The sequence below is a fragment of the Cinclus cinclus genome, chromosome 16 (genome assembly GCF_963662255.1).
Source record: "Cinclus cinclus chromosome 16, bCinCin1.1, whole genome shotgun sequence".
In the NCBI taxonomy this organism is placed as follows: domain Eukaryota; kingdom Metazoa; phylum Chordata; class Aves; order Passeriformes; family Cinclidae; genus Cinclus; species Cinclus cinclus.
The window spans coordinates 158,397-180,547 of NC_085061.1; the positions used below are offsets into that span (position 1 = coordinate 158,397).

Sequence of the window (22,151 nt, forward strand, 5' to 3'; positions counted from 1 at the left end):
CACATTTCAATAGAAAAACACCATTACTCAATGGATCTTAACTGTTTTATGCCATGCCAATATGCTAGGGTGGAATTCACCATATCGAAATACATAATTATGCTGTAGGGAAGTTGTCAGTAAGACTTCTTGAATAATTATCCAACAAGAAGTACATACTGCCTTTAAGGCGCAGACTAAGTCCCATTCTAACTTGTCAAGAACAAGAAGCCAAAAAAAAAAAAAATTCCATGACGGTAGGGTGCTGAACCACACATTGGATAATCTTTCTGGGAAGAAACACTGCTTAGAAATCCCCAATTCCTTTTACAGCTGCTGAAGTAACTGCTTGTTTCTACAAGAGAAGAAACGAATCACCAATAGTAGTACTGTGTAAGCACAAATAACAGTAATCTTTATTTCACTTATTTAATTGAGCAGGTATAGAAACATGCACCCCATGGCAGGGCTAAACACACAAAACTTAATTAAGTTATGGAACCCAAATAAATAAATTATGGAAGCTGTATGATAAATCACTCACCTTCCCTTTGGACCTGGACCTATATCCCACTTTTAGGTGTGCCAGCACATTCCACATCACCGTTGTGTGCTTCCCAAGCAACATACAGCCAGGACAATAACCAAAGAAGCTGCATTAAGAACTCCTGCTTCCTGCAGCTGCTGCTCCCTTTTAGAGATTGCTCACAGCTGGAGACACCAGCTCTGACTTTGTCCCTTTAGAGCTGTGGCTATCACTGCTGGGTGCTAACCCCAGCTGTCCCCAGGGGTCTGCAACATGTCCCAGCTGCCAGTCCCAGGCAGGCAGGAGTGCTACAACCCAGTGAGTCCTGAGTGACCTATAGCAGCCCTCACTTCAATCACTACTGAAATAACAAGCAACGACTCAACTTGCCATACCATATATTCCCAAAGACTAGTCCAGTCTACTGGCTGAACTATGTGGCTAGTCTACCTCCATACAGCAGTTGTCCTCTTGAGCAAGGGTTTGCACAAGTTTCATTTTTTTCTCATTCTTTCTGCTGTTTTCCATTAACAGTTCTACTGCTCTCTTTTTTTAACTGCAAGTGCCAGTCTGGAGTCCTCACTGTGAATGGTGCGAGAATCAGGATAGGAGTTACTAACAAGACGACAAGGTAACACCTTGTCTGAGCCCTGGAGCTCCAGAGGCTCAACAGTTTTTTGAAATTTAGCCCAATAGGGTCCAGCCATGCTGGTAAGCTGACTGCTGAGCCACATCCCCTACCCCCATCTGCATGCTTCAGCACCTCTTCACTTCCCCCTGCATCTCCAAGTTCCCTCAAGTGGTTGTGTGAGTGGCTGTGGAAGTCAGTATTTTAGTCTGTTGTCACCACCCTCTTGCATTACTTTCCCAGAAGGGTTAAAGCTCTTCCATTTTGCTCCCTTTGTAGCTCTTTCTCTGCTGTTTAAATCTTGACATCTCATCTCTAGCAAATGCAACAGCTGCTCATCTCTGCCGGTATTTTCATCATTGCTATCACCAGACAGCTCATTAGCACTGTTGATCCAAGGGCTGCCATCACTAGTCTGCGTGTCATTCTCACTAGATGCTAAACCTGGGACAACGGTGCAGTCAGAACCCTGAACAGTCAAACATGCACTCTCCTTTATCCTTGACTCAGGTTCATAGATTGCAGTAGAGGTGCTTCACTCATGTTGTTTCACAGATTAATGAAGGATTCATATAGTGATGTAGAGATAACCTCATTGTCACTCTCCCAGTATAGACTGGTACGTTCACCTGCACTACCAAAAGGCTGATAACCAGATAGCTGAGGTGAAATGGGGCAAGAAATTGTATTTGATTTCCTTTCAACATTTTGATATATTACTTGCTTATCTATTTCTTCCTCTGAAAGAAAAGCTGAAGAACCTTCATTTGCATGTGTGGACAAAAACAGAAAATCAGTATGTTCTGGACAGGTGTTTGGAAAATCAGGCTTGGTGCTGGAAGATCTGTAGTTGTTATAACATGTCTGATTGCTGACAGGCTGAGTGCTTTGATCTCTGCAGCTGCATTTGGGTGTCTCTGACAAGTATCTCAAAGGCAGTGAGGAAGGCGTGCTTTCTAAGCACAGACTCAGACTACTGTTAGCCGTCGACTGAGACATGAGGGCATTGAAGCTCTTGTATGCAGAGCTGCTTGGTTCCTTGCATGCAGACACAAGCATATTAAAGCTCCTGTAGGCAGAGACACAGGGTTCCAGGGATGGAGACAAAAGGGTGTCACAGCTCTTGTAGGCAGAACCACACAAACCTGTGGACGCAGACACAAAGGTATCAAAAGTCTTGTCTGCAGCACTGCTTATTCTGTCTGTTTTGGTTCCAGACAATGTTTTATTTGTAGACCCCTGGATCAGGGCACAAGAGCCAAGTTCACTTTCAGAACTACATGGAAAGAGACTTTGATGAACCATTTGTTGAAGATCTCTTGCATCCAGAGAAGCAGAATTTATACTGGAGCTCTGATAGCCAGATTCAAAGGATTCTTCTGATAGTTCTGACTCTTTGCTGACTGTACTACAATTATAGTCATCTTTAGAGGCTTTGGTGAAAAGGGGAACTGTATGAGAAATATCACATGGTTGCAGACCCTGGGCTGTGCTTCCTTTTGGATTTTCCTGTGATGGATTTTCTGACCCAATGTTCTCTAAGGTTTTCCTCTCAGCTGCAGGGATGTTTGGGCCTTTATTGTCTTGCATGTTATTTTCATCTGCCAGGAGTGCATCAAACATGTTAGCTAGTAACTCATTGTGTTCAGGGTGTTCTCTGAAAGCACCAGTGCTGCTCTCACAAGGCTCAAACATGGTGATCTGGTTGCCAGTTTCTTCTTGGCTCTCAGTTTCACTGTCTGTTAAACATACACAGATTTCTATACACTCTTCAACTGGGATTGTATCAGGGGTAAAAACTGCAGTGCTGCCTTCTGGCAACCACTCTCCAGACTTGCTGTGGCAACTGCAAGATTTCTCAGCATTTCTGATATTATCTTTTCCCTTGAAGTTTTGGCTTGGCAAACTTTGAGCCAGACAGTTCTTGCAATTTCTGTTTTTGGAAGGCAAAAGGAAAGAACAGTTAATGCTTATGGTACAGGAAACAATTGTATGCTGTAAAGCAGAGGGATTTTTTTTAATCTTACTTACATTTGCTGTTTCTTATGACCCTGCTTTGAGTCATGGAATGGGAACTCAATTTCATCAAAGTGGCACGAAACTGAAAACTAATAAAGATACAAATGAGATTCAGAATGCATATGAGCTGTATTTAGTATCCCTTACACTAGACAGACAATAGAATTTATTTATTACTCTACATATTTTACTTCTGATGATCAGGAAAAGGTATTTTTTGCAAAGCTTTTAAATTACCTTGACATTTTTTACAACCAAATGGCTTTTTGCTGGATTTGGGATTTGATCCCACCATTCTTTCTTCACCCTGCAAGGGAAGAATGAAAATTACTTGTTTTGACTACACTTGGGCTTAATCAGTGTACGTTTCTTTCTCTGTTCTCCTTTTCCTTTTAGGTATCTGCATTGCAGCAACAGAAAGTGTTTGTTTTGGGCATCTCCTGCTTTTCATTAAACCAGTGTAAAGATGTTTGTACATATGGTATGTGACTGCTCTGCACAATGACAATCACCTCCTCTTCTAATCATGTTTAAAATTATGTATGAAATAGACAGGATCTCACTTTCATATTACCATTTAAAATTTTTGAAAGCAATAAAGGCATTTAGCCATCATTGCTTGAACTCCAGAGAAGATTAGGGTCCAAAACTGACAACATCCTACTATAATAAGCCTTTTTCAGTAAGACTAATGAAGACTTTTCAGAAAATGACGCAGTGCAACTGACTTGTGAGATTTATAAAATCTCTGCTCACAGACAGCTAGATAAAAGCACTGAGAAAACCCAAACATTAGATTTCTGTGCTACCAGACATTTGGCTAATCAATCGCTCTACGGATATCCTTATAAACCATTACTGTATAAACTCTGTAACAAGCAGGATACCTACTTGGTGAAACAGAAGTAACAAATTACAGATCCTGCCACGATCAGTATGCAGGATGTGGGCACAGCCATCCGCAGAATGTCTTCAGCCTTTACCTGGTAATCTTTAAAACAAGAAAATATTTACATGTGAATACGTATCTAAATGCAAGCACTGGCATAACCAAATCATTTGCTGCTCTTCTGCGACTTAAAAAAATGCTCTTTTAAAGGACATAAAATAAAGCTTCCAGCACTTAAACACAGACCCCCACAGCTGCCAGCAGCAATAGTGTGTGGTGTGTCAGAGCCCCTCAGTGCAGGTGCTGTGCTCAGCTACTGGAATGGCAGGAGCTGGGAGAGCCAGTGTGAACTGCAAGGCAGCCCTCGGGGGCAGGGCCTGTCACACAGTGCCTAAAATGGCATAATCATTGCCACTGTAATGAAGCTAGTTTTTTGTTCTCTTTGCTGCTCTTCAGGGATTTTTATAAACTCTCACACATCTATTAAAATACTGCTTGATTTGCAGCCTATATATATATATAGGTAGATAAAAATAGATCTATCTTGTTCATTTATATGCACTTGCTCTCACATCAATGTTGCTGTTTAGTTCAAATATCTCTTCTAATTCCTTGCTGTCTACTCATGAAATATTTATAGAGAATAAACACATTCCTTTCAGCCTTTTTTTCACAAGGCTAAGCAATCTCCCTTGGCCTTCCCTTAGTTTCCCAAAGAGTTGCCTATCTATGTTCAGAGTCTTCGGAAGCTTTTACAGATGTAGTCACATTACATTCAAAATAATGAAGATGATGAGTCCATAACTCTCCTCCAAGAGAGCAGCAGAGTATGTAAGACTATATACCATCATTTTACCAAACTACTATTTCTGACTCTATTACCATAGTGAAATTCAACTTCTTCACTCCATTCACTCCAGTAGGCTGGGAAGTCCATGTAGTTACACCTGAGACTTGCAACGTAATCGTAGCCTCTCTTCAAGGAGCTTGCAGTAATCTCAAAGCTTTTTGCTTGGTAGTTAATTTCTTTTACAGAAACCTGAAAAGAAAGTGAGGAAATTCACTTTGATTTCTTTATAGGGTGAAGGGTTAGTGACAGCAACTAAATATCAATAGTGTTATGTGTCTCAGTAACCTTTCACAAATGAACAAGCAAATGACTGTGTATGACACTGCAGTTCATGTCATCAGCAGGTGGCACTTCTTAACTGCCACCACACACTTTCTTCCACTACCAGAAGAAGCCCAGCCCAGGAATGCTGGATTATTCAGAAGGGTGTTTGGAGTGCCTCACCAGCCCCACAGAGCCACCAACCTCCAGCCTCCTGATGTGTAAGGAGCAAATGAAGTTCAGGGAACAAAAGCATTGCACTTTCAATCTCTGCCCTGTCTACTGCAAGCAGCAGACCATTTTGGGGTAGCAGTCAGAAAAGTTTCAATCCTCTGACATCCAGCTGAACCATCTTGGGGACAAAGGGAACTGTGGCAAGTGTGTAATCAGGAACACTGTGGGACTTGCTCTCGCTGGCCCTTACACTATTATTCATGAAGTCATTTTCTGGAGGACTTTTTAAACCTTAAAGCTCCAGAGACAGAAAAGGAAGAGACTGGGTGTCTCTTACCTCTGTTGGGTGCTGCTTCCTCCAGTACTTCACTTCATAGATGACTGGCTGTCCAGAGAGCAAGGATGAATGAGAGTGGCTCTCCTCCCAACTCAGATTGAAGTTACCATTTTCAGCTTTCTCAATGGCAAGATTTTTGGGGGCCCTCGGCTTAACTATATGTTAAAAAAACCAGAACAGGGTCATGGGAGAGCACTAATAGAGAGAAGAAGAGAGAGAATCATTCACCAAAGACCAGAATATCATCACAGTCAATGCACTTAGGCCTTTTCACTATGATGTAGCACAAGAATAGAGAGGCCAAATCTGAGCAACTTCAGGGTATTTATTAACAAGCACTGATTCTTCAAGCTGGCTGAACTGCACGGCCTTTTGGTGCACTGGATGCTGCTTTCAGCCTGGAGAAATGGGAACAACCTGTGGCCTGACAGTAACAGCTGTGAGGCTGGGTGGGTGCAGAGCTCCAGTGTCACAGCCAAGCTGTCCTGGCTCCCTGTCTCTTGGAAATTGATGTGGACTTCTGCTTATCTGGCAGATAAGCAGCAGCATCAATGAAGTATTCTGAAAAGAAGCAGCTCTTCGGCCTGCCTAAGGTATGAAAACGGTTTTCCAGAGTGTTTAAGGTGACAGCTATTACCAACAAGCACACTGTTCTGACCAAACTGGGGGCCTAGGCAGAAACATGAACAGGGTCTACACTCTGTCCTGTTTAGGAGCAATCTCCAACTTTTTATAACTGGCTGTTAAAATCCAACAGCAATTACTGTAAAAAATCCTCTGCTTATGTAGCATGATTCAATCAGCATGAAAAATCAGAGTATGATAGAGACAGGAATGTGCGGAATTTCAGTAGGAATAACCAAGTTTCTTTTTAGAAACTGAAAGTAGCATGATTCCTCTTCATCCTGTCAGCCACAAGTAAAATGCACTAAAGATAATCTACTTACATTAATTCCTTAAGAATCTAATCCAGAATCAGGTTTCTAAGAAAAATGCATTTTGCATTTAAGCTACCACTGCACTTTGCACCTCGGAGAAGCAAAAACTGTTCTGGCGACAGAAATGAGAAGTTAGCTAGGATTGCAAAGGCTGGAACTAGATGTACCAGTGACAAAGTAAACAAGTTCTTACCAACAAGGGCTGGTGTAACATTGTAATTCCATATGTAAGTGCCATTGAATTGTAGGGCTAGAATATAGGTGAGGCCTGATACAAAATAATCTGGATATATTGTACAAGTGCACCTTAAACTGTCTTTTTCATTCTCAGGAACACACATGTTTCTGAAAAACAGGCACAAAATTATGTGATGCTTAAGAGAATGTGACATGCTATTCCTTGAAAAGGTGAAATAAAGTTTCCCAATATGTGTAACTAATCAAAACTGAGACAAGCCAGAGCTCAGAAATGTTTCCAAACAAAACTGAGATCCCCAAACAACCCACCCTCCCTAGCCATCCTGTGGATATCTGTATTGCACAAATGAAAAACTTGACAGAAAGCCTAAGGATTGATCCCAAATACCACCCTTTGTCACACTTCAGCTTCTAAAGGCGCATAGTAACAGCTTGTTAGCGTAGAACAGGTTTATTGCAATATATGAGCAAGGTTATTTGAATGCTGGTGTGGTGAAATCATGCAACAAGGACAGGAGAACCCAGATGCATCTTCTTTTGTAAGAGATGATGTCTGGCCCTGCTCAGAACAGGGACAAGTCTGTGCCTGAGCATGGAGTTAGACTATGCAGAGACAATCACCTGGGCTCCAGCTGGAAGTATCTTTCACACAGGCTACAGACCAGTGAATCAAGTAAGATTTCTCATGAAGAAGGTAAAATTCTGCACGAAGTTAAGGTTTTGTAAATTTCTAAGAGCCCTACCACTCCTACCAGAAGGACTTGAGCCCTCCTCTGTACTAAGAGAGCAGAAAGATCTACAGAAAAGTAGATCACTGAACAATGTGTGCTGTTAATTGCAGAAAGCCATTTTACTTAAAAGGAAATAATCCATTTTACTTTAAGAGGAATAATCTGAAGTACATTTTGTCCTGGACACCCACAGTAGAGGGAGGGAATTGAAGCCAATAGTGGCTGTGGGATATATGAAGCTCTAACAATGGCAGCATAACATCTTACTAAATACTTACGACACAGAAGAAGTTTCCTTGCTGTAGCAGAGCAGGAATTCTTTGGAACAATTTGTTTGTGCAGGCACCTTCCAGTGGCAAACCAGCTCTTTGTCAAAGTCAGTGAAGCATGCAAATTCTTGTATGTGTCCTCCAGTCATAACTAGGGGAAAGCAGCATACAATGAGAAGCAAGAGGATCAGAAGACTGCATTGGACTAAACTGAGATATTAACTTTTCCACCGGAACAGAGCTGCCACACCCCTATAAATTAAGAGAAAACATTGTTAATTTTTGTGTCTGGATAAATGGAAAGAGGGGCACTCACTGTCTCCACCTTTCTGGAGACAATGTCTGTGGTCTTAGGAGAAGAAGACTCAGTAGTAATATTGAAAGGCACATCTCAGCCAACACAGGCTTCCATGAACAGAAAATCCAATTCCAATAGCTCTACTTAAAACACATCAACATTAAATTACAAAACAGCATCACCCCCCCTATTAAATACAAAAGGTTCAAAAACCAAAATGCAGATAATTAGCGGAGTCAGACCAGGATCACTGCTTACTTGTGCTTTACCTACAGTAGTTCCAAGCTTCTGAAATGCACACCTTCTGCCTCCCCAGAGCAGCTTCCCAACACCTAGATCCTCCTGCCACAGTCTTTCTTCCAGTTTATACCTTTACTTGATTTCACTCAGTATTTCCTCTTTGTCATTGTCATGACAGCATTCGAGGCTGAGGAGAGACTGAGTCACACAGAGCCAGGCACTGAGGAGGTACACAAAAGCCCAGAGTTCCTGCACTCCAGTGGTCCAGTTTATAACTATTTTCACTGGCGGTATTTAAGCAAAAAATAGAACATACTGGTCAAAGTGGAAATAGAATACTAGAAGCAGAAATAGAATCCACAACCCTTCCAGCCTCACTTTGCTTTACTTCAATGTGCTCCAAAAGAGTGTTAGACAGAAAAGCAGAGGAGAAGCAGGGTGACAGTAAGGTCATGCTGTTATTTGGACTAACAGTGTGCCAACCCTGGCACTGGACCCTGGAATGTGATCATTAGAAAATAGCTAGAAGTAGCTAATACTTTTATCATCCAAGGTAATTATTTGGCTCTTCTGATGTTCAATTTCTCTTTCACAGGTAAATAATAACAGTATCTCCCTTTTCTTGCACAAGCTGTACAAATGCAAATAATTTTCTGTGTTATATGTCAGTCCCCTGTAAGCAATTAAAATAGCTTTGATTGTTTTTTTGAATCCTATTAATTAGGATTTGCTGAGAATTTCCAATGGGATTCTGCTAGAAGGTTTTCTGTGGCAATTATAGAAGACCAAATTTTGTGTACATGGCCCGCTACATTACTAACTCTCCATGCTGGTCATTTACATTGCAAATTCAAGACTCAGTTGCCAACTATTCACATCCTGCAAGGCCATTGTCCTTCAGCCACTCCTGCTTTTACAGGCTTATTCCTTCCAACTGGAACCTAATTTTCAGATTATTCCTCCCAAGTTTTTTTTTTTTTTTTCTGAAAGTACCTAACTTCATTTTATCTTCCCTGTATTTCTAATTTTCTGCAGTCCACTTGTGTTATTTGCTATTATCCAACTTCTGATACAGTACAGGATCTGCAAATGTAAAATGTGATGTTCAGACACCTTTTAGTGGACATGATATACAGCACAATGTGATCTATCAGATTTGGATTCTAAGCTGCCTAGTATACTGACTGCTTATAAACCTAAAACTGACTACAATTCACGGCTTCATTAGTGTTAAAATACTTCAAAAATGTTTTGATTTAGTTACCAGGGCTAAATACTTATCCTGTAGATAAGAACTATTGCTGTTATGTCCTTTCTGCATGGCAGTACCATATTAGGTTCCCTTTTTTTTGGCATTGTACTCAATTCTTTAACACTCATCAAAAAAGCAGCAAGCTCAAACTTCTGCAACATTTTAACAGTCACACTGCTTTTTATTTCACAATAATCATTACCCTGATGATGTTTATATTTGGTTGCCATTTGTAATTTTATTGCTAGCTTCCTTTACTCACTTTAAAATGTACTTTTAACAGAAGTACTATCAATTTAAGGCCTTTAAAGATGAATGACATTATTTCTCAATGGGTTAATCATCACACACTTTCAAGAATACTTCAGTTAAATGAAGCTCTTCCTGCTGTGTTAAGCTATGATGACTAACAGTTTATCTTGCCATTCAATGCCCTCGTGTCTTTTCAGAACTCTAAATTATATTCTCTGCTCTTTTCCTGTCACCTTCTCACTTTTCCATCTCTGCTACACCGTATTTTTTAAAGAGCTCACATATTTGAGAATTTCCTTTTGAAACCATATACAGTACAGGGCTTGTTTAGAGTTTGTACAGTTAAAAGAAGGAACTGAATTACTGAATTTCTTTTTTAATCCTCAAAGAGTACACGATGCTGAAGAAACACATAGTTAACTAGGCAAACAAACTCAAACAAAACACAATAAAATTAAACTCTGATAAAGATCATTTAGGGAAATGACAAGGTGGAATTACCTAGATCAGACAATCCTGCCAATGTGCTCTTGCAAACCTTGATCCTTCTCATTACTTTAAATTGCACTATTTCATAGTGCATAAGACAGTAGCTAATAAAACTTCTTTTTTAGAGACAGTATTTTAAATTGTCTTTTAACTATTTTGGTTTAGCTTTATAAAACAAAACAAAATGAGATTTAAGAAACTACAGACTACTGTGGAACTAGTTTAAAAAAATACAGAAAGTGTGAGATTCATCTTCCAGAAAATAAAAATGCATTATTGAATACTATATATATTGCATTATTATTTATAATCAAACATCATAAAAGATGCAATGAAAACAACCCATGTTTATATTCAGCTTCTGCCAACTGAGCTTCATGAGATAACCCTTAAGGAAGCAGCAGCACTTGGGCTTGATGTGTCTGCAGGCTGCCAGAAGGGCAGACCCTCACGACATGGCTTTCCAAACCTGTTTCTCCTTTCTGCAAATTTCTAGTTTTTCTTGCCTACGCAGAAAAGGTCAGTATAAAGAAAAAAAAATCTAAGATTTTTTTTCTAGTACAGTGATATTTTTGACGTTTGAAGTTACAAATTTTATAGCAGTTAATTAGCAGTAACAGCGTTACCTAGTGGTCATAGAAAAATGCTGTCAAGAAAAGCTTCAGCAAAATAATTTAAAATATTGATGAACATACCTTCACTTGTTGTGTATGAAAAGTAAAGGATCCACAGGGCATATGGTGCAGCACTTAGAAGTCTTGCCATTATTGACAATGGTCAGGTTCAGTAGGAAAAACCGTGCTGCAATTCTGCCAACAGAAAACATAATAAGCTTACATTCTGGTATTAGTTAAGATAAAGGTGTAGTTTTTCCTACCACTCTACTAGATGTTAGAATTCAGACCTCCTGCTGTACCTAAAATCTGGCCCCTAAAATTATCTCATGGAATGAGACATGTAGAATAAGGAGAATACAAATAAGCTTGAAGATTTTTCTGAACCATTTGAATTAAAGAGGGTTTGGGACTGACATTGGTAGTGGACCTACTCTCTTTAGCTACTACAAAAGTTGCTAGCATGTAAAGGGTAAAAAAGGGTAAGCACTAGACCAAAATCAGTGTCACTGTCAGCAAAACCTTATGATTCCACTCAGATAAGTAAAAGAATTTAAGAATGAAGCGTCCAACCTATTGACTGTTTTCCCCAAATTGTATCACCAGTACTTTGATAATCTGAATATCATCCTGTTAAAAAAAAAAAGCAAAGAACTCTGAGCATTGCTCCAAAAGAATACAGATTCATTAAAACATTAAATAATTAGAAGTTGTAGAACACATATCTAATTATAATATAACCAGAACAACTTTGGAGAAGGAAAATAATGCAGCTTTTATGACCCTAAGCATGGCAAAACTGTCTAGGTAAATTGAAAACAGATGAAAGAATTAATTTCAGACTTAAAAATAGCAAGTGTCCCCAAGATTTTTTTTCCGATGTAGCTAGTTAATCCCTAAGATAAGGCTACCAGCTTTAATATAACTACAAATGGATGTGATGCATTTAAAATTCTGGTAAACTTATAGGTGAAGTCATGCTAACTAATATGCTTCTGGCTTTGCTTTCAGTATAAAGTGGGATAAAATTCATTCATCAGCACATTGTTACAACACAAATCTTTAGTCCCTTCCTCTCATGCTTTTGGAATTTTCTAACTTTCATGTCTGGACAGAGTGCTCTTGCTGCCTGCAAGCTTCAGCTATTCTGTTCATACCTATAGGGCTCTCAGGTAGTACACTAGCTTTTAGAGGAGAGAGGAGAATCTTGGTCAGATTCTGGAGTAGAAAAGGCCACTGAAAAGGTATTTGTGGATGGCAGTTCAATAATCTCTTCCCCAAGCCATCCATGCAGCAGAACCACATTTCATGTGTCTGACAGTCAGTCTGTCTGTCTGACTGAAGATATCCATCTTAGAAGTTCAGGGATAAGGACACTGTTAGTGAAAATAGAAGATCAGAATGGACACTTTTCTGTGGCCTTCTCTGGGGCAGTTACTGCTCAGCTCTTAATAAAGGACAAACATGAAAGACAAATTTCTCATAAGAGCTTGAGAGCTGAGTTTTTCATATTCTGAGAAGAGATTAAATGTGACTAAGCACAGTGATAGCTTTTTAAAAAGAACACAAGCACCTTTGCTGCTACTCAGAAAAAAAACAAAACAAAAAACAACTGCTCTGGCATAAAAAAATTACTTCATTTCCCTTTTTCCTGGAATTCTCAAGAGAGGAAGCATTTGCTTTCCACTGTTACGTAATACCGCCACATGACTGGAGTTCCAAGAAATTCCCAGAACTCTTAGAGCTTTGGCAGAGAATCCTGAACCACGTAAGCATGTCCAAATAAGCAGATTGCAGACCAGAACCATCTTCTCATGGAAGAATGGATCTGCACATGTGCATGAAAATGGAGTTAAACCAGAGCTTTAATGAAAGTGCAAAAAGAGAAAATTTTAAAACATCCACAGCTCTTCTTCCTGTTACGTCTTAAGTTTTTCATTATACCAGACAATGAAATACCAATCTTTAAAAAGTATGTAACACATATAGACAAACTAAAATTGCAGCAAACCTAGTAACTGATGTATCTGAGGAAAGTAAATTGTAAGCACATGAGTCACTTCCCCAAAACTCGGAAAGAAATCTCTCTCAGGGTTAGAAGCAGATGTATATGATTACTGGCACAAGGTACATGCTCGGATCACTTAACCTTTCTGTTTCTTGAAAAAAAAAAAGTGATTAAACCTCGAAAAGAAAAACCGTGCAGAGCGTAATGCCTTCTGACGAGAAGCCGCCCCTTTCTGGGCGCTCAGCACGAACAGGTCCGAAGCTCTGCGAGCCGCCGGGCACACGGGGGGCGCAGCCCGAGCTGCGTGCTGGCACGGCCGGGAACGGCTCCCATCAGGAACGCGGGCCCGGGACAGGCGCGGCTGCTGCGCCCACCGCGTTGCACATCCGGCAGGAACGACACCTCGGAGAATTATACTACTTTTGTCTAAAATATCGTAAAAGGAGCACTCGAGTCTAACAGCCGCAAGGAAAGAGAAGCGAGTCTGCCCGCGGGCTCCAGCCGAAGCCGCCGCACGGGACGGGCCCCGGGATCTCCGCCCGGCCAAGCTCCGGAGGGAGCGCGGACCTTCCGCCCTTCCCAGAAACGGCACGGAGGAAAAAACAGACCGCGCGAACGGAGCGCCCAGCGCAGGTAACAAGAAGGAGCCGGTCCTGACGCCGGGACAGGACCGCCGGACGTACCTTGTCTCCGCCGGCCCCCGCCGACCCGGACGCGGCGGCTGCCCGGGCCCGGCCTAAACGCCATCCGCCCGCGGACACCGCCCGTCCGGGGCGGGGCCGGCGCGGGGCGGGGCGGGGCGAGCGCTGCCGTCGCTGAGCTGGCGAGCGCGGGCAGGTGCGGAGGGTGGCTGGGGGGCGGTGCCCCGCTGGGAGCGCCGGTGGGTCCCGGTGAGCCCCGGTGGGTCCCGGAAGGGCCCAGGGCTGGCGGGCCGGGCGGTTTTGCGGGCCGTTGCCTCCGTCGGCTGCGGCTGGCCTGGGGACGCGCGGGCGGCGAAGCGGCCAGGCCGGAGCTCAGTCAGAAGCGGGCGGTCGGTCGGTGCTGCGGTCACGGAATTTCCTGAGCTGCTTTTAATTACTTCAGGCGCTCTTCGCAACCTGTAGAGGATTATTTTCTGTCCGAATTCACCCGCTCTGGTTGACTGTGCTCAAATCAGGGAGCAGGAGCTTCGTGTAACATAGAATGACAGGCGGCGCTGTGTTTGTCACCCAGCGTTATTTTCAGGTTTGAGTGACGACAGTGTTGCAAATTCCGCAGGGGAGGGTACCGGTTAATGGAAGGTTTGGTAGCGGTTAGTGAAACGTTAGGCGCTCTCTGACCCGTTCATAACAAGTCAAACCGGCCCAATGTTTGCTCAGCAACACACTGTGCAGCTTCCATGAAAACCACACCGGCTGGAGAAGATCACTGTCAAAGTTTAGAGGCTCAGTAACCACTAGGAGTGCCTAAAGACCCTCCAAGAACACCGTGTGAGACTAACTGTGCAGACTCCAGCGGCTGCTCTCTGTATCACCTTGAGCCAACTACGCACGTTAAGCAGGAGTCATTCCCCTGTGTATCCAGTGGTGCAATTAAGTATTGTTTCCTTCTCAATACTACATTGGTGTTAGGAAGGAGTTTTATTTTCGATTTTGGGTGACAATAACATAATGCTTACGTTGTTCTTTTCTGTAGCCAGAACTAGTTGGACTTTATCTCTTGCACCCTTCCAGAACCTCAGAGCTGGCCACTCTCTGTATTCTGAGGACAACATTGGGATCTACTTTTTTTGCCCAGTGTAATAGACTTTAATTGAAATCTTGTGTACACTTGGACTGATGTATTCTTAATTTTCATGAACTTGTGCATTAATTCCAGCTTAAACTTCCAGCAGCACTTGAAGTCTAGTGAAACACGGTGATGGCAGCTCGGATGACTGATGCTCATCGGCGGTTCTTGCAGGTTCTGATGTCTAATGGGATAACAGAAGGATCAGAGGCCAGGAAATTACACCAGCGCTGCTGTGAAACGGACAAAGGTGTGTCTGTCTTGCTGATGAAAGAATTGGGTTTTTTTTTCCTGCTGCAGCTTACAAATAATTTAATTTGTGGAGGGCATGCACCAGCTAAAAATAGTTTAAAAACTGTAAAGATATGAGTGTTTCCTCTCTTTTGTACCTACTTACACACAGATATAAGGTCAGAACAAAGTGGTCTATTTGTGTGTCTCTTGAGTCAGGAACTGTAACCTGACCTACTTCTTAGATGCTAAAATTGCAAAGTGCAACTTTTGGTGTTCTCTAACCCCTGTGAATTTTTTATGGAGAATTTTTATCCCTTTTGTTTTTCCCACATAATATCTACTGAACAGCCACTTAACTCACATTAAAATGCTATAGCTGTTGTACAAAAGAGTATTCTGGTACCTTTCATCTTTTACCCTCTCTGAGATCTGTCACTAAAGCTCCCTGACTACTGTGTGCAGTGTTTCCTGCTGACAGGGGCCAAGCAGGGGGCAAAATTATACTTAAATATTGTGCTTACTTTATTACTGTTCTTGCTGTTTGTTGGCTTTGTTCACTGAAGGAATCTTGTATATCAGAACCAGGAACTGCTGGACAGGAGCATCCTATGTGTGCTGTTGGGCACTGTGCTGGATAGTGCTGTGGGGTTTGTGAGCGGAACTTTGGCCCAATGCTGTTATGAGAGCAAGGAACTCTTGTGACTGAGAACAGGATTATTTTTGTTGCATTTTTGAGACATGAATAATTTATTTAAAATTATGAGCTGTTACTTAGCTCTGGTTTTTAAACCATAGCTTGATGAAGGCAACAGGAGCATTACCACTGACAAAATCTTGTTTTGGATGGATGTGAGGGTTGTGCTGGTGCTGTGCAGGCAAGAACCATTGTATGCTCTTTCACAGAATGACTGCAAAGTCCATCTTAATTATGTCTATGATAGAATTGCTGCTAGTATTGCTTGATTTCTACAACACTAGAATTTTAGTTTTCTTACATGTAACTTGATCACTTATACACCATTAATTTGTGAAACAGAGCATACAGAAACAAGAAATCCCTTGTGTATAAAGGAATTCAAGTCAGTCTATTTTTCTATTGTGCATAATATTTTTTTCCCAGTAATACTTTATTTTCATTTCAGCTTAGTTCAAGTCACTGTAATTATTGGATTAGTGATGTGGGTTCCCTGCCACAAGGCAGAATGTCTGGACTCTGTCAACTGATTTTAAAGGTGCTGAGCATCTCTGAAGGCCACGAGACAGCAGCACCAAGAAATTATATGTCTGCTGAATAGAACAGTTTGAATTCTGCCTCATAGTTTTAGCACTTTTACCTGGGGAAAAATGTTTCACATTAAAGATCTGCCTGATGTGTAATTGTTTGACTTTTCTCTATATGTGGTTCTTCTCATTCATTTTCAGTTTACTATGCACATGATAAACTGGACGACTTCATCAACACTATTAATAGCCACCTGCAGCCTTTGTTTATGCAGATCCGGAAAGGAATATCAGAAGATGATGGGAGAGCACATTATGCTGTAGTAGGTATCTGCTGGGCTGTGTTTGCCTGGGGCTGGCAGCAGCTCCAGGAGCTGCTGGGAGGATAAACTTCACAGCCCAGGTGTGTGGGAATAAGACATGGCAGCAGGGATGACAGCAGTGTTGGAGTTACGAAGCATAAACATTGCTTAAGTGCTGAAGTGCGATTCCTTTCCACAGGAGATTTTCTTAACTGAGACAGATTTTTTTTAACCAGAAAACAGAGAGCTGTCCAACATCACTCTTCTTTTTCTCCCACTCAAAAATGAACCAAGGGTTGCTGAGGAGTGTCCTGTAAGTTGTTTCCCCAGGCGATCTGCAGTGTGCATGTCAGAGAAGGTTAATAATTTCAGAACACCATACAGGAGGTATTTTAGCATTACCTGCTGCTTTTAGCCTTTCCTTTTGCCAGCTAAGTTGAACTAATAATTAATAGTAGTAGCATGTGCAATAAGAGTAGAAAACACAGGCAACTGGTTTTCACAGTGAAAAAAAGGTGCCTGATAACATAGTTCCTGCTGCTGTCTAGCACCTGTGATGTGTCAGCTCTGCTGCAGCACTCTGTCTCAGTTCTGGAAGCTTGGGTTGTGGAATGGCTTTGTCTGGGCAGAGGCAGCTGTGGAGAATTTGTGTCTGGAAGATGAGGGGTTGTAAAGAAAGAACTTGAATACATTAAATGCTGTTCAAAGAACTAACATTTATGTTAATTGTAAGATGATGTATTCTTAACCTCAGTTTCTGGTAGGAAACTACATTGGCACTTTATATGAGTTTTTTTTTATAGGTGAATTTGGCGGAAACTGAAGTAACTAAAATGGCATCTGACTATACAGAAATTGAATTAGAATTGTTCAGAAAAACAGTAAGTATGTCAGTTATCTCTTAGTAAATAATATAATTTGTGAAGGTATCATCTTAAAATGAACGAAAATGGAAATGGGTATGTGGTTGAGGAAGTAGTTGCCATTTTACCTGAGTGTATATGAAATCAAATGGGTGGGATGGGCAGGGATGAAAGTATGTGATGACATGATGAAAACTGTGAAGGAGACAATGATTGTTTCAGCTTTTGGCTTTTGTTTTACAGTTCTGATTCAAGCCATATACTGTAGTATCTGTCACATACATGGATGCTAAAAAAATGCACATTAGCACATTACTGTAAGGTGTGTCTGACTAATTGTAGTGTTTCTAATACTTGGTAATGTTTCTTCCTGTAGATGGACCTAATAATTTTATCAGAAAATGGCTTTGCCTCATCTACAGATATTTTAAACTTGGCTGACCAACTTAAGACAAAGAAAATGAAGAAAAAGGAAGCAGAACAAGTGCTGAAAGTTTTTGTGGAGGATAAGTGGCTCTCTGAGGTAACTGCACTCAAGTGTTCATAGTTCAATGGGTCCAGCTACCATGTTCTTACAGATGTGGTAGCTGAGACTGGAGCTCTGCTTGAATGAATGATGGCAAAAATGGTGTTTTGGGGCCCATGCTTCTTGCTGCTCCAGCGATTTTTGCAGAAAAGGAAGTAGACTTACAAGGGAAAAGGCCTTGGGTAGGTCTGTACAGGACCATATGGTTTCAGATTCTTGTACCTGAGCTGGGGAAAGCTCTTCAGAGTGATCAGTGCTGTTAGTTGCATTTAGAATTTCCTGAAAAGGAGCAAGATATGTTGAAAACTCCTGTACCAGAAATGTGTGGGCTGTTGTCCACATGGTTACACTTATTTTATGAGGGAGCAGTGGAGATGAGCTCACCATGTGGACCATGGTGGATTTACCATGTAGACACTGCCCTTGCTTTCCAAGTGAAACCTTAATCCCTTTTCTGCTGGAGTCATTGCATCATAGATCTCCAGCCTGCTGCTACACAGTTACTTACATATTAAGTTGATTTGGCAGGTATTTCCAAAGATACATCAAGCAGGAAATGCCTAGATTGTGTTGAAAGCCTGGAGAATTTCCACTAACATATAAATGGAGGATCCCAAAACAGCATGCCTTTGTTAAGGAGTGCATGCTTGCTCACCTGTGCTTTCCAAGAACTAGATCTCTGTTAAAGGTTGGGGTTTTTATTCTGCTCCTCTAAACAAAGGAGTTCTGCTATTTCAAAAGTGTTGTAGTGTTGCATTGTACCAGCATGTTGGTTTCATGACTGTAGAAAAAAATGGCTTGTTAACAGGTGGTTAGCAAAGTCAAAAAAGATAAAAGGAATGAAAAGTAATTCCTTATCTCAACACTTGTTTTTTGAGAAAAATGGAGAATATACTCTGCATACCCGTTGCATAATTGAGATGGAACAGTACATTCTCAGCAACTACCAGGATGTGGCAAGGAAATGTAACATCTGTCACAGCCTCACCATCCAGGTAACATGTTTTATCAACTTAGCTGATGGACTTACATGGTCATAGCTGAGGTTTGTCATGCTTTCCCTTGGGTATAATCTCGGTCTTGTAATCTGGTCATGGTGCTCATGCATTCTGTAAAAAAAAAAAAAAAAAAATTGTCACTTTAGGCATTTTATCTTCTGTCTTTAGAAATAAAATTGTCTTGGAGCAGTGTCTCCAAGTATAAAATTGGAAAAGTGCACTCCTGCAATGAGGAACATAGTTGTGCTGTCTGGCTTTCCAAACCAGCATGTTAGAGATGAACTCCTGATGCTGAAAGAGGTTTAGCAGTGTCCTCTTTGGGCCTGGCCAATAGATGTCATCATGTGACACATTCATTCTTGATTCTGGGACTTCAGTTCAGGAATTGCTTGTGTTTGGACCTCAGAAGGAATGTGTGCTATGTAGAGCATGCTAAAGTACTGTGTTTTGATAGCTGGGACCTTACCTGTTCCATCTTGCTTAAGTAGTTACAGCCTGGATTCCTATTTCAAAACTGCTAAATGTTCTTGCTCTGTGAGCCTTCATCTTCTTATCTGCCCAAGTAACATGCTTCCAATGTCACTTTTCCCATCCCAATTAGTCTCTTCTATTGCACTGAAATTGTTGTCTTTCAAGCTAAATTTTGTCCATATATGGAAATAGTATTCCCTAATTTACAGAAAAATACCTCCTTTTACCATTTACCAGATTTGACTGTTAAGTGTGTCAATCACATGTATTGTGGGAACCATTCTTTGGAACAAAGTGCTGCATATCTCCTGCTCTTTGTAACAACTTTCTCTTAAATTGAAGGACAGTTTAGAAAAATTTTATGAATCAACATTCCTGATTTCAGAGCCAAGTATGTGAATCCTGTGGAATTGGAATGCACTTACCTTGTGTCAGAAAGTACTTTAGAGGCCAGACTGAGCCCCGCTGTCCCAAGTGTAATGAATTCTGGTGTTGTGACACCCCAGGTACCAAGCAACATATTTTTAAATAGTTGAATGTAATAATAGTAGGAAATAGGCTGTGATATTCAGTGGCATTGTCTGTATTATTTGTAACTGTGAACATCAGCTATTTCTGACTTCAGTAGTGTGTTTCAGACACTAAACCACACACAGGCATTGAGCCCCCACAGCACCTGGAAGGTGCCACAGGGGCATAGCTGACCTTGTGCATATTTTTTATAACTGTCTTTAGAAGGTGGGGTGGGAGGGAGGAAGGAATAGAGGCATACATAACCCATGACACTAAAACTTCTGGAAATACCAAACTTCTAAGAATCTCTTTGGAATTTCTCCATTTGTCCAGGGAAATTGGACATTGTGAACAGCAACAAAGGAATATACCAAACATTTAGAAAAGGAGGTGATACAATATTATCAGGTTTTTTTGTGTGTTATCCATTAACCTTCCTTTAGTTTTCTTTACAGGTGTGAGTTGGATGGGCTCCCAGACTCACCACAGAGCTCCACTCTTGGCCCTAGATGATGCCAGTAAAACTTGTCAGTGACATCTATTTGCCCCCACTCTGGTAGAACAGCCAGACTGTATTGTATTAATTACTAAAAGTGCTCAGTGCACTCATTTTCTGAAGTTCTAAGAATCTTATAATAAAACTATCATTTATGTTCCTGTTCCCAGTAATACCTGCACAGCTTTCTTGGAGGCTGTTTTGTGTTTGTAATTCTCCATATTCTTGGGGTGGGACTCTCAGTGCATGTTTGGGGATGAAAGATGCAAATGTTTTAGTTGGTCCTGCAGGCTGTTATGTGCAGCTGAACTCTTAAAGGAAGCCTTTCTCAGCAAGTGCTCCCTGTTTGTATAAGGACAGTACAAATTCTGTTGCACAATGGAAATGACACCTGCTGTAGCATCTCAAGCAGGTGAAAAATATGTGCAAGACAGCTGTCTGAGTCTCTGACCTATGGCTGGAGCTGGAACAGTTCTAGCTGGCACTGTGGTTGTGTTTTGTCCCTTCTTTAGATGCAGAAGAATTTGTCTTGACATAAGGCCAGGTCACAAGCAGCTGTGCTCTGTAAGGAGGGGATATTGCTACAGAAGGATTGGGAAGCAGTAGGACTGGACTTGGGGCAATGCTAACTTATGTCTGCAAAGTGCTGAAAAAATTACCATATTGAGATTCCTTAGGTTTTTAGTCCTTGCACTTCTGTCTCCAGTTTTAAGTAAGAATGTTTTTTCCATTAAGAGGGACTTGGAAAGGAACCAAGGACTGGCTATTGCCAGACACCAGAGTGAAATGGCAGCATTCTTGTCCTTGGTAGAGATGTGTGATACTGCAGAAGAGCTGTGGCAGCAGTTCAGGTGATGGTTAATCAAAGTATAATTAAACTTCAGGTTATCTAACTGCAATTAAACTATGGATTAACTTCACTTATGTTCTAGGCTTTAACATGATGTTGTGGTTTAGGAATGGTACTCCCCAAATTAGTGTTCCCACCAAAATGCTCCAAACCACAAGATGCTTGCTCGCTCCCTCCTCCCTCTGCCTTTCCCCTCATAGACTGGAGAAGTGGGAGGCCCAAAATATAAAGATCATGAGTTGCAATAAGAACGATTTACTGGAAACAGCAATGGAACAAGAAAATGAGCAGTAATAGCAACAGTATCAATAACTAAGTGTACAAGAGAGACAAAAGATTAATGCAAAAAGATTGATACAGAGATTCAATCACTAAGACACCAAGGAGCCCCTTCCTGTCGTCTGGGTCCCCCCTGCCCCCCGCTGGCAGCAGTGGCAGGCTAAGTTGGTACAGAATAACCTCTGGGTCTGGGCCATGCCCTTCCTGGCTACTGCAAAAATTAACCCTATCCTGCCCAGAACCAGGACATGAGTAACTTTTTCCATGCAGGAGATTAGTGCCTTGCTTGGTGTTACCTTAATTTTTTAATGGATTGAACCTTTAGGTAGAACCATCTCTCTAGCTAACTCCAGGGTTTAATGTCAGTAAATCCAAGTAGAAAATAACACTGACCTGGTTTTTCAGACAGAGGCTCAGGCAGTGCCCTGGCAGTGCCTGTACACAGGCTGTTTCTGTTCCTGCACACACAGGACAAAAACTTTGTCACAGACTGGGCTCTTTAGGAGTTATTGGAAACATTAACAAAAATGAAGTGGCTACAGCATCATCTTTCCACTTACCCATTGAGACTACCTCTCCATGCTTTAGCAAAAGTTCATTGGTTTTTGGTTTTGCTCCCCCTCTAACCTCTCTTGAGAGATGCTACTTCCCTGATTTTTAATTTCAGCGCTGCTGACTA

General features: G+C 41.4%; 2 protein-coding genes across 17 annotated transcripts; one reads left to right on the forward strand and one right to left on the reverse strand.

Moving 5' to 3' along the window:
* Nucleotides 1–366: 366 nt before the first annotated feature.
* On the reverse strand, nucleotides 367–13,773 carry IL4R (interleukin 4 receptor). 7 transcript variants are annotated; one of them, XM_062503538.1, is made up of 10 exons: nucleotides 13,636–13,773; nucleotides 11,026–11,139; nucleotides 7,809–7,950; nucleotides 6,795–6,946; nucleotides 5,664–5,818; nucleotides 4,924–5,080; nucleotides 4,044–4,143; nucleotides 3,390–3,459; nucleotides 3,165–3,241; nucleotides 367–3,066 (listed from the first exon to the last, which is right to left on the reverse strand). In XM_062503538.1, the coding sequence occupies exons 2-10, from the start codon at nucleotides 11,093–11,095 to the stop codon at nucleotides 1,683–1,685; spliced, it is 2,307 nt and encodes a 768-aa protein (XP_062359522.1). In that variant the 5' UTR covers nucleotides 11,096–11,139; nucleotides 13,636–13,773; the 3' UTR covers nucleotides 367–1,682. The 7 variants fall into 7 exon arrangements, with proteins under 7 accessions (XP_062359522.1, XP_062359521.1, XP_062359525.1 ...); XM_062503537.1 differs by lacking the exon at nucleotides 13,636–13,773 and adding an exon at nucleotides 11,518–11,583; XM_062503541.1 differs by lacking the exon at nucleotides 13,636–13,773 and adding an exon at nucleotides 8,371–8,535 and having other exon boundaries at nucleotides 7,809–8,051; nucleotides 11,026–11,042.
* NSMCE1 (NSE1 homolog, SMC5-SMC6 complex component) lies at nucleotides 13,750–22,143 on the forward strand. Of its 10 annotated transcripts, none has more exons than XM_062503547.1 (8): nucleotides 13,750–13,789; nucleotides 14,311–14,969; nucleotides 16,376–16,497; nucleotides 17,280–17,357; nucleotides 17,716–17,862; nucleotides 18,744–18,860; nucleotides 19,720–19,840; nucleotides 20,291–22,143. In XM_062503547.1, exons 2-8 carry the CDS (start codon nucleotides 14,852–14,854, stop codon nucleotides 20,380–20,382), a joined length of 795 nt encoding a protein of 264 aa, XP_062359531.1. In that variant the 5' UTR covers nucleotides 13,750–13,789; nucleotides 14,311–14,851; the 3' UTR covers nucleotides 20,383–22,143. The 10 variants fall into 10 exon arrangements, with proteins under 10 accessions (XP_062359531.1, XP_062359536.1, XP_062359535.1 ...); XM_062503552.1 differs by having other exon boundaries at nucleotides 13,757–13,789; nucleotides 14,826–14,969; XM_062503551.1 differs by having other exon boundaries at nucleotides 13,758–13,789; nucleotides 14,810–14,969.
* Nucleotides 22,144–22,151: the final 8 nt, after the last annotated feature.

What these genes read in the sequence shown, in the direction of transcription:
- NSMCE1 (XM_062503547.1), top strand. Translation starts at nt 14,852, where the DNA reads ATGGCAGCTCGGATGACTGATGCTCATCGGCGGTTCTTGCAGGTTCTG. An exon ending in AGGATAAGTGGCTCTCTGAG is followed by an intron (nt 17,863 to 18,743) that starts GTAACTGCACTC and finishes TTGTTTTTTGAG; the next exon opens with AAAAATGGAGAATATACTCT. An exon ending in CTGGTGTTGTGACACCCCAG is followed by an intron (nt 19,841 to 20,290) that starts GTACCAAGCAAC and finishes ACCTTCCTTTAG; the next exon opens with TTTTCTTTACAGGTGTGAGT.
- IL4R (XM_062503538.1), bottom strand. Translation starts at nt 11,095, where the DNA reads ATGGCAAGACTTCTAAGTGCTGCACCATATGCCCTGTGGATCCTTTAC. An exon ending in AAGGAAACTTCTTCTGTGTC is followed by an intron (nt 6,947 to 7,808) that starts GTAAGTATTTAG and finishes CCTGTTTTTCAG; the next exon opens with AAACATGTGTGTTCCTGAGA. An exon ending in TGTTACTTCTGTTTCACCAA is followed by an intron (nt 3,460 to 4,043) that starts GTAGGTATCCTG and finishes CTTCCCTTGCAG; the next exon opens with GGTGAAGAAAGAATGGTGGG.